The sequence below is a fragment of the Pterocles gutturalis genome, unplaced genomic scaffold (assembly GCF_000699245.1).
Source record: "Pterocles gutturalis isolate BGI_N339 unplaced genomic scaffold, ASM69924v1 Scaffold50633, whole genome shotgun sequence".
Lineage (NCBI taxonomy): Eukaryota > Metazoa > Chordata > Aves > Pterocliformes > Pteroclidae > Pterocles > Pterocles gutturalis.
The window spans coordinates 1-11,688 of record NW_010127542.1 but is presented as its reverse complement, the minus strand read 5'-3'; the positions used below and the strand labels follow the sequence as shown (position 1 = coordinate 11,688).

At 37.2% G+C, this 11,688-nt stretch overlaps 1 protein-coding gene across 1 annotated transcript; it reads left to right on the top strand.

The window, feature by feature from the left end:
* Nucleotides 1-267: 267 nt before the first annotated feature.
* LOC104466014 (RNA-binding protein 25) lies at nt 268-7,728 on the top strand (the record flags this gene model as incomplete). The annotated part of the gene is made up of 8 exons (XM_010079302.1): nt 268-357; nt 1,993-2,066; nt 2,778-2,928; nt 3,288-3,612; nt 4,630-4,904; nt 5,342-5,440; nt 5,940-5,987; nt 7,049-7,728. Coding segments are annotated over 8 exons (1,155 nt in total), but the record flags the coding sequence as incomplete, so codon positions are not given.
* Nucleotides 7,729-11,688: the final 3,960 nt, after the last annotated feature.

Below are 11,688 nucleotides of genomic sequence, written 5' to 3'. Positions count from 1 at the left end.
TTTATATACTATAAAATACATAATTCCTTCTCCCTCTTCTTTTCCTACATACATTTTTAATCCTTTGACTACAAGAATTGGGGCAGAATGTATAAGTCTGTCAGAACAACTTTGGGCTTCTTATTATGGCGTTTTAAATTATAAAGAAATAATTTGCTTAATTTTAATGCAGTTGGTTTTAAAACAATAGTCCAAACTAACTTCAAAGTAGTGCCGCTGTTCTTAACGTTCTTGAGATTGGAGTGTGTGTTTTTTCTTCTGTTGTAGCGTCTTAAAAACTGGGAAATCAGAGAACGGAAGAAAAGCCGAGAGTATGAAAAAGAGGCTGAAAGGGAAGAAGAAAGAAGAAGGGAAATGGTAACGCTTATAGTTTTTCTTGTATTTTTTCCCCCCTTGTTCTTTGTGTCCCATTTAGAACGGAACATTCTACTGCTATCTTTATGGATAGTGATAGAGCTCTCGTTTTGTATAAACAAAATAAAAGTAGTTAATAGACTTGAAACAGAAGATGTCTAGGAAGAGGGAGTACTATTGAGAGTCTGGAAAACAAAGCCTAGTGGCTTGGTCTTGTGGAGGCAGAAGAATGAGAATTAGGCAGCTGCAAAATACTGTGGTTTGATCATTATGCACTATTACATCTGTAACCTGTACTTGTGTCAGATTTGCAGCAAAACCTACTTTGTTCTGTGTCATGCAGGTGGAACTAGAGCAGTCTTTTTGCTTCCAACCTGCTCATGTGCCTGAACCTTCTATAATATATAATATACTATTCTATAATATATCTAAGCACTTTGCAAATTTCTGTCTTTAGTTGTAAAATTATTAAAGTTATCAATGTAATGCTTGGAAGTTTTGTCTGAAAATACACCTTTGGAAGAGAGATACTTCTGTAATCTTATAGTTTTGTGCTAAAGAGTAAAGAAGTTATTTTAAATTATGGTAGGTTTATTTCACTTCATAATTCTCCCAGAGAAGGAGAGAAGATATGAGAGAGTTTTAAGAAGCAGATGGATTGGGAATTGCTTCAAACCAAAATATGCAAAGAGACACAAAGAAAAAAAATTGGAAAATACATTGTTTTACGTGGAGTCTTATTTTTTCCCCCTAAATGCTTGAGAGGGGAAAAAATGTTTGCAAATGACTCAAGGATATTTTCTGTTCATAATTCTCCTGGATGCTGGCTATGGATGGCGGTTGTAGAGAGCAGCATTAAATTTTGTGCTGAATTTACAACCGTAATCATAATTGGTTTCTCGAAATCATTAGCATAGAAGTATCTTACTGTTGGTTTAAAGATATTGCTTGGATACATGTTAGAATGTCCTAATTTATATTCTCCTTAAAGAACTGGGTTTTTTGAGGGGTTTTGTTTGTTTTTCCATTTTATTAGAAGGGGAAAAAATACCTCTTCTGTGTCCCCCTTGCCCCCTTCAGTTTTAGGCCTGTGCATTAATACAGTGCCACATGGTTTGGATTAGCAGTGCAGCAGGAGAGTGCTTATCCGAGAAGTATCTATTAGATTTGTTTCTGTGCATAACTAAATCTTTTTTAAAAAGCACAGCTCTTGAAACAAAACAGTACTGATAAAATACACTTAAGCTATGTTAAAATATCCAATACTAGACTTACAGATCTGAAGAATAGTAACTTTGATCCTCTTCTATCATGTAAAAAAAAAGGGGGGAGGGGGGGAGGAGTATGTTTAAAAACCCTGTGAAATGCTAATAACAGAACAATAATCTGCAAATCAGACATGATCCCAGGGGACCTAATGGATGTACTGTCTGCTACAGAACATATGATAGCACGTTGACAGATCCCTGGAAGACAGTGCAATTCTAAAACCTTTCCATTTTGTGTCTGGAAAACTCTGTATTTTTAGTTGGAAGCATAGGAAATAGTAAATTAACTTATAGTATTACTGAATTTTAAACTCTTGGTAAGAAAACCAAACTCCTTCTATAACATTATTTATGTTTCAATTTCTTGCAGGCAAAAGAAGCAAAACGGTTAAAAGAGTTCTTAGAAGATTATGATGATGACAGAGATGATCCAAAATACTACAGGTATGTCTTTCTTAACAATAAAATCTTCACTGTTAGTTTTAACACAGTTGTGGGGTTTGTTGGCAGAGGCTTGTGGAGGTTATAGTTGAGTGGTTATGTGACAATGCAGGGGTCATATAATTACCTAAATTATTTCAATGTCACTTGATAAGTGCCAGAGGGAAAAGGGAAACTCATTACTGCTACTTGTTAATGCTTGGGAGTAGCTGCTCATTTCTATGATTTGACTTGTGGGTGAGGCAGAGCAGAGGTCAGTGTAATGCCAAAATAAGGTGATGGGGGCAGAGAGAAGAGGTCAAGCAAGCCTCTCAGAAAATTCACTACAAGCAAGCTGTAAATTGTACGTAGAATAAGCTTGTTAACTCTGCAAAGGATGGGGAAGATCCTTCAGCATGGGACTAACTAAAATTTGCATCAAACTAATTTAGCAGAATGGCTTCTTAAGTAAAAACCTATAAAATTATTATATTTCTAAAAAGATCAGTAGTCCCATTCTCTATGCCTGTTTAATGTGATGGGGTAAATTCTGTACAGTAACGTAAGGAAGTGGTTATCTTAGATTCTTCTGTTACAAAAATAGAGGACACCAGACGGTCTTATGAATCTTATTGTCAGTTAGTGGAAGATACATCTGTATCAGGTATTTCTTGTATTGTGGTGAAAGGTTCTCATTGGAACATTCTTTGAAGTACAAAATCCATATCTTTGTAGGGGCAGTGCTCTTCAGAAAAGGCTACGAGACAGGGAGAAAGAAATGGAAGCAGACGAACGGGATAGGAAAAGGGAAAAGGAAGAACTGGAAGAAATTAGGCAGCGCCTTCTGGCAGAAGGACACCCAGATCCAGACGCAGAGCTCCAGAGGGTAAGTAGCTATTGGTCTGACAGGAAAAAAAGAGCCCTTGGTATTCTGGTAATATTGAGCAAAATTGTGCAAGAGATCCGATTGGTTAATATTTGCTCTGTTCACTTTTTCTTAAAAAGAAGTCCAGATAAGCAGTAAGAACACTGGAAACAAAAAATAACTTTCCAGATCTATTTTCAGATGGAGTTCAAAAACAAATTTGGATTAATCAGTATTTCTGATTCTAATGGCAGTAGTTGCATCTATTAACAGAGATTAACAGAGACTTCTTTAGGAAACAGAGGATCTTTAGATTCTTTTCAAACAGTGCTGGTTTTGAGAAAGCTTATTTTTTTTGCTACTTGTCTGTTTCATTGTAGATGGAGCAGGAAGCTGAGCGGCGTAGGCAGCCACAAATAAAACAAGAGCCAGAATCTGAGGAGGAAGAGGAAGAAAAGGCAGAAAAAGAAGAAAAAAGAGAAGAGCCAGAGGAAGAGGAGGAGGAGCCTGAACAAAAGCCCTGCCTTAAACCAACTTTACGACCCATCAGTTCTGCCCCATCTGTTTCTTCTGCTAGTGGAAATGCAACTCCTAACACACCTGGTGATGAATCTCCCTGTGGCATTATTATCCCTCATGAAAATTCACCTGATCAACAGCAGCCGGAGGAGCATCGGCCCAAAATAGGGCTTAGCCTCAAATTGGGCAAGTTTACATTTTATTTTAATGTTCCATATGGGATCAGAATGAAAAAAAAAAAAGACAAGCTGAGTAGCCACACAGTGTTATAAATATATTACATGTTTTGACGTACATATCAAGTTGTTGTTATCCAGATGCTGTGCTTGATTTCTGCCATCCAGAAGATACTTTTTATAGATGTCTCTTCTTCCAAAATCTGGAGGGGGAAAAAGGAAGGGAAGTTTTGGCATCCTCAAAGCTTAATTGTTTTAGGAATGCTCTGAGCTGGTATTTCCATGTACTTTTTCACCGTAACAGATCTCTAAATATCTCTATTAAAACTCACTGCTACTTTTTATTGGTGGAAGTATGTGTTAGATTTAAGCCCTAGATACTTCTTATGTTTGTTCACAAAGACCCTTTTAAAAGAAGAAAACCAAAAGTTAGATTATTTTTCTTCCTCTTAGAGTAGCACAGTGAATTGATTACAACTGCAAATGGAACACGAGTGTAGGGTTCCTTAGTACTTTAGCGATTTCTGGTGTTTTAAAAAAATTTTGTTCTGAGGAGCAGAACTAAGGATATGTATATTCCAGAAGGTTTGTGTATTTATTATTTATTATTTTGATTAAATTATACTGGGGCTGCAGTTTGAGCTCACACAGTGTTAGATCTTGAATGAAGAGAAACTGTATGGTATTAGGCTAACTGATTAACACTTTTCCTACAGCTAGATTCATTGCAGCGTTTCAGTTCTGTGCTCTGCCTCTGCTAAGGTTTGAACTCATGCCATAGTCCTCCCTCAGTGAGGGTGCTAGTTGGTCTCAGGGCAGAGAAGGAAACCCTATTTTTCAAAAATCTTGAACATGAGATCTTCTTTTGCCGTTTTTATAACAGAGCTTGAGAGATTAAAGTGCTGATGCTAGGCATTCACAGACAGTTATATAACATAAAAACTGATATTCTAGAAGAATATGCGTGAAGAGCAAACTAGCTTCAGTTGCAGTTTATGAATATGTTATTCTGTCTTTTGGGTTGTAGGTGCCTGCAATAGTCCTAATCAGCCCAATGCTGTAAAAAGGAAGAAGCTTGCTGTGGATAGTGTTTTCAATAAATTTGATGACGAAGACAGTGATGATGTGCCCCGGAAAAGGAAACTTGTCCCCCTGGATTATGGAGACGAAGATAAAAGCAATATCAAAGGCAGTGTCAATACAGAAGAAAAACGCAAACATATTAAGAGTCTTATTGAGAAGATTCCCACAGCAAAACCAGAGCTCTTTGCTTATCCTCTTGACTGGTCAATTGTGGATTCAGTAAGTTGATTTCTTTCAAGCCTATTTTTTTCCAAACAAACCTTGGAATTGAATAAAAAAACAATGTTCCTGGGACCTCGGTGGATTTCATCATCAAATGGAATCAAACTTGAGTACTGTATTTCTTGTCCATATGTAACACTTACATATGGAAGTACGCCTGCTTATTTTTATTTGGTCTCTCTTGAATTGTTGCTACAAATTGTCTAGCAGTTTTACAGAAGGGGGAAAAAAGATCCTGTAAACACATTGGAATGGCTGTCAGAAATACTTGCAGGTGCCAAATGGCTAAGGTTTATCTCATTGATAGCAAAATGCATCTTTTGCTGAATAGTTTTTTGGGTATTCTAGCTGCCTGTCTGGCAGTATTGTTTCAAGACAGTAAAGTTTGTGGAAATCATAAGGTTTGGTTTTGTTTTTTTTTCTTCTTTTTCCAGACACTAATGGAACGTCGAATTAGACCATGGATCAACAAGAAAATAATAGAATATATTGGTGAAGAAGAAGCCACGCTAGTTGACTTTGTTTGTTCTAAGGTTAGTATCTTCCACTTCCTTTGAAGTCTGGGTTTTGCTCCCTGTTGAAGCTGCAGCAGCAACTGTGGTATCTATTTGAAGGCAGTCTGTTCTTGGCTTCTCTGTAATCCATGATATTGGTCAGTAGAGACAGTTGGTGTACTTGGAATCAATATGTACCTTAATGTTCTACAAGTTACTTAATTTAATGCTTGTGCACAATATGTATGTGCTAGATGCTCTCTGTTATCTGTTGGATAAACATATGGAACTGAATTGAAGAAATGAGCAGTTGACGAGAGCAGCTGTTTAACTGATAGTTTTATGGTTGGAGTATGATGGAATCTGATGTAGTTTAATGCCCATTTTTGCTTTGGCTTAATACTGGGAACTTATGAACGGGAAATACTTTTTGCATGTGCAAAGCATTCAAAATCCTTGAGAAGTAACTGGTTGTTGTTCAAACATGTTTTTATGGTTTACTCCAAGTTTTCAGTCTAAAAACATTTGTTTCTCTCAGGTTATGGCTCACAGCTCGCCACAGAGCATACTGGACGATGTTGCCATGGTAAGCACAACTGATACGCCTTCTACATTATGCTGAAGCTAATAGTCAATTGTGTGAAACAGCAGGAGTCCGTAACATAAATATTTGGTGTTCATAGAGCATGCATAGAAAACATGCATTGGGTATGAAAGCTATTTTGATTAAACAGATCATGCTAGCACAGGCATGATTGTGCAGTTACAGCATCTAGGTAGAAATTACTGTTCAGAATTTCTCAGTATTCAGAAATGTGGAATAATCTGTCCCTGTAACAGTAGAAGTAAGAATCAACAATAACAGAACTGTATCAGAAATATAAACTTTTATTCCTTCCCAATCTTGTAACTAGATTTTTATAATTAGTGGTTTAGTGGGCTTATTCCTAATTAACGAGTAAAAACTTTTTTTGCCTGGTTTTGGAAAAGAGAAACTTCATGAAATAATGCTGTTGTGTCGCAATGATTTCAAACACTGGAAGGTGAATAAAAACTAATTTTTCACTCTCTTCCAATAAGGAAACTTGGAGGCAAAGTAGGTAGGAACCAGATTTATAGCAGAAGTTAGTAGGTTTTTCTTGGTGTGATTAGTAGGTGGCCTAGGAAGCTTCCTGAGAGACGTTGGGCATGCTAAATGTTTACATGGATTCAAGAACAGCTTTGATGATAACTCGGGGAAGAGAAATCCATCAAGGGATGACTAAATAAATATCCAAGGAAGTTCCAAGCTGAAAATGAGTAGAGACTAGAAGAGAATTAAGGGAAAATACCACATGTATGTCCTGTTCTTACATTCTTCCCAAGCCTGCCATTTCTCAGCCTTTTCCCAAGCCACTTTTGGAGACTAGGATACTGGTACTTGTATCTCTTTGTGCTCAACAGCTGTATTATACAAGTATATAATTAGAGCCTAGTCAAGTCAGGTGGTAAATGCTGGACAGACAAATTCACCGAAGTTTTCCCCGCTCAAAGCTTTAACTTGGATTACACTACCTCCACTTTGCAGTTCTGATGTGTCTAGAATTAGTCTTTATAATTGAAATGCCTAACCTAAAAAATAATCTATAAAATGTATATTTCCTACAGGTACTAGATGAAGAAGCTGAAGTTTTCATAGTCAAAATGTGGAGGTTGTTGATATACGAGACAGAAGCAAAGAAGATTGGTCTAGTGAAATAAAGCACTCTCCTTGCTTCTAGGGTTCCATTTCAATTCTGGGCTTTTTTTCCCCCCCCCATCATTCAAAGACTTTGAATTTCCTCTGTTCTCAGAGACTTGAGACCTGTATTTTTTTATGTAGAAAATGTGAATTTTTTTGTCCTCTGCTCTGAGGCCCCCTTTACGCTTCTCAGTTATCTGGATCCTGCATTGGTTCTCTTTATAATTCACAAGGTACAATTACCGGTATGTTTTATAAGCTGCAGCTACTGTACACACTCTCTGGTAATTTTATGATGTTACTCTGATTCTTGTAAATATTAAAAAAAAAAAAAGCCCCTGTTTTGCAAAACATTTGCACTTAATGTGGAACTATTTCAGTTACAGCTGAAGACAAATTATTTTACTGCAAATTGATCAGTGCTCTTTTTTTTTTTCCCATACTCTCCCTCTTTTTATTTAAGCAATGATCAGAATATAATTTGAAAGTAAGTGGCTTGAACTGCTTTCATAGAACAGCTTTCTGTGTTCATTTAGTCCCCTCATCTGACTCTGGAAAAGGAGTTCCCTCAGACTTTTCATTCTGATACGAACCAGCAGTAGTCTTGGTACTTTGTTGTCCATTTAGAATTACTGATGAAGCTGGGAACTTTATTTCCTGCAGATGCTCTGCTTCTTTCCTAGGAAGTGCAAATTGCAGGAAGCTTTTTATTCTTTGCTCAGTTAAAACAAGAGCAGGACCTCAATTCAATAAGTGCTATCAATTTAATTTTAGCCCTTCCCTATTATCTCTTCTGTCTTCAAAATAATCAGATGGATTTTTTTTTTTAAAGAAATTATTTTTTAATACTTTTTTTAGTATTTAGAAAAAAAAAGCTGTTTGGATGTAACTTGACCATAGCAGTTGACAAAAAACTAAATCACAGGTTTTCAAGCAAAGCCAAACTTTTGTTTTTATCCATACTGTTGAACTAGCCCCGACTTTTGTTTTCTACTGTGAGCAGTCTGTTGTCCACAAAAAGAGGGTGATATTTTCCTGCCTTGTTTGTATGGGTTTTTATAAGCAGGCCGATATGGTATAAATGATGAGATGTACTGTAAACTGCATTTTTTATCTCATACCTGGGTAAGAAGACAAATTGATAATGTACTGTGAGCTGTTTCAATTGCAGGAGGACTGTGTTCCAGGGAGCAAACTGTCTCAAACATTTTTAATTTTTAAACATAATTCTTAATAGCAAACAAATTAAGTAAAGGTGTTCCAGTATCTCTGTTGTATTTAACTGAAGGATACAGGTTGACCTGTTCAGAAAACATAACTGTGACCTTGAGTTACTAGTTCTTTGTATCTGGAGAGGACACTTGAAAACACTGTTCTTAACAAATGGGATCGTGTAAAGGTTCCACCATGTAAATATTTCAGATATTAAAATGTATATATTTGATCTAAGGGCTGACATTCTTTTGGAGTCTTGTGCAGCATGCAATTATATTTAACACTGCTTTCTGAATTAACAAGTGTTCAAAAATTAGGGGTGGGTTTTCTTAAAACTACCTCGTGCTTTGTCAGGTGACGGGAAGCTTGCAAATGCAGATGTGATCCCAGAATGTTCTTTCTCATCCCTGTAAGACACACCACCAAATGTTCTTTTTTTAACTTGAAGTGCAATGCTCTGATGTTACTTTTATGTTGTGCTTGAGTTTGCATGAGAATGTTTTGTTTTCTATGCTTACATGCTGCAACCTTCCTCTTTTTTTCCCTGCAACTTGACATTACCCGAAGAAATTACTTCCCCATTCTCCCCATAGAGTTTTGCATCAGCATTTACCAAAAATACTCCAAATTCCAAATAAATTCAAAACATGCTCTGTTTGTAGTAAATACAGAGAAGAGGGAGAGTCAAGTTCCTGAGTTCTATTTGTCCTGCTAATATGGCATTCTCGCTGTCATTATCATTAGTTAAACAAGCCAAATGCAACAAGTGCGTTGTAATGCCACTGTGTGACAGATTGCCTAATGTCCTTGTTGAGATTCTTCGGTGAAAGCTCAAGTTGTGAAACTTCAGCTTATTTTCTTCTACCCTAAAGCAGTGTATTCATCTGTTGTGTTATTTATGCATTGGACGTAAGCTTGTACTAAATCATTTAGGTTAAAAAGACCTTTAAGATCATGGAGTCCAACCATTAACCCAGCACTGCCCAGCCCTCTTCCTTTCCTAAGGAGACTGAAGGCATCTGGGTGAGGAAGACATCTAAAATTTAAGCTGGAGTGTTAAATATCCAGGTAAATAAGTACTTAGAAGCAGTTGTGAGATATTAAAAAAATTAATTTGGTGGAAGCTGAAGTTTTCTTCAGTAGTGGAAGGAGGAAGGTATGTTCACTACAGCATCTCTGGCTTGGCTTATGCAAGTACTTCAACAAATTTTCCTCCTTCAGAATGCACAGTGTTGCTTTACAAACACTTCTAGTGTTTACCTCTTAAATTAGTGTTATTAACTTCTCTGTGATAACAGAATGTATTTTGTGTCTGTGATGCTGGGGGGTAACTTTCCTTTGCTAACTGTTTCTTTCAGCATCCAAATAACAGAATTATTTCAAGATAAACTTGGAAAATTTGTGTCAGAAAAAGGCTTTTCTTGCCAACATTACAACATTTTCCTGTCTGTGCAATTTAATACACACTGTGTGTGTTAGGTTAGTGAATGTGCAGATGAAGAGTATACTGAGACTGAGAGCCATTAGCAAAGTACGTATGCTGCCACTGGGCATTCAGAGCAGCGTGCCATCGTATGATCTGATCCGTTCTGTGATGGAAACGTACTTCAGAAGTTACACATAGTGCATAGAGGGGGGAAAATATCAATATTTATGCAACAGGACTGGATACTGTAGTCATTGATCTGGACTTTAGTGTGGAGGCTTTACACCTTAACCTGACATGTGCCCTTAGCCTCCTGATAACCGTTCTGCGTAACTGCCATTCAGAGTTATTTGGAATGTGTGAGTACAAAATGTAAAGTATCATTAGTATGCTCTGAAAAGAAATGGGAAACCATGAACAAGTAAGATCCATCACCAAGAATTACATATTTTTTCTATTACTGTTGATTTGATAAGAGACTCTTTTTGTTGGCATATTTAACCTGTCCAAATACTGATTTGGTCTTTCTAATTTTGGCCGTTTCCCTCTCCCTTCTCTTTAAACAGGAGCTTGCACTAAAAATAACCATCTAGCTAGATGATTGTGGCTCTAAATGTGGACAGGGGGAAGGCCCCAAACAGTAAGTTTAGTTTCTTACTGAAATCCTAGTTCCTGCTAGTAATGCTTTCCTGTTACTGAGAGGGAAGCATTAGACCTTTCATACTTTTGCTGAATGGAGTTGCTGGGTAACTACTCCCAGGAGCAGTGTTTTGGAAAGGGGATACACTTAAAGCTAGAAGCTATTGGCTTTTATATTACAACAGGGTCATGCTTCTGCTTATTCTGTATATTTTCCTATGTAGGAACATAAGATGTCAGACATGCAAACCTACAAATTAGTACCCAGCCATGCAGCATAAGCAGTGTAAGGGATAGTTAACAATAGATCAAATGTATCAATGATATGAAAAGTTGGGTACAGCTGTATGTCCATTTTCTTTTTTTCTTTTTTTTCTTAAAATGACAAATAGTTTTATTTGGTTAATGGTTAGGCATCACTTCTGGTTTAAAACTGTCTTCTTCTAAATGCACTTCATATGCATAGGACCTACTGAAACTCGGTGTTTGTGTCAAAATGCTCACGTAAAACTAAATTTTTTGTGCCACCTCATTTTCCATAGGTCTTGCAGTATATAGTTGAATAGTGAAATACACCATTGGTTTTAAACGTGCAGAATTACGTGGTGTCTCAACAGATTTTACTTTTTTAATATATTTAGAATTATTACATATAAGGAATGCTGTGCTACATATTAGTAATCCAATTAGGTTTTCCATTTTTAAAAAGGAATTCTGGATTACTCTTCAGATATCACGGATACCCAGGTAAGCTTCAAGTTTGAAATCACCTTTCTTTCTTCCACAAATGAGTCACAGCTCTACTAGAGGCTTCTTGAGATGATGCACCATTGTAGATTAAGTTTTAATATTGTTTTTACTTTGAAATGCAAAGATCCCTTCAAGTTACTTTCATAATGCTTTTTTTTTTTTTTTTGGTGGGACCATTTGAAAACAGGGTTACTAGCTTCTGTATCATTTGAATTCAAGACAAAACCCCCACGAAGTGGATTTTCTCATACTCCCCCTCTGTGTACTCTTCCCAGGTTAAACAGGACAAGCTCCCTGTCCCTCGCAAGACTGCTCTTGTCTGAAGTTCCAGAGCCCTCACTCTCATCTCCAGTAATTTATCTTTTTCTTGTTAAATTCAGACCGAGTCCGTCCCTTGCCTACCGCACTTGCTCCTCCTCCCTGGCTTTTGCCAGTTACCCTCCGCCTGTCTCCATTTCAAGCTTTCGGCCCGTGGGTGCCCGCGCCGGGGGGGACGCGCCCCTGACCCGCGGGTGGCGGTCTGCCCTTGGGGCCGTT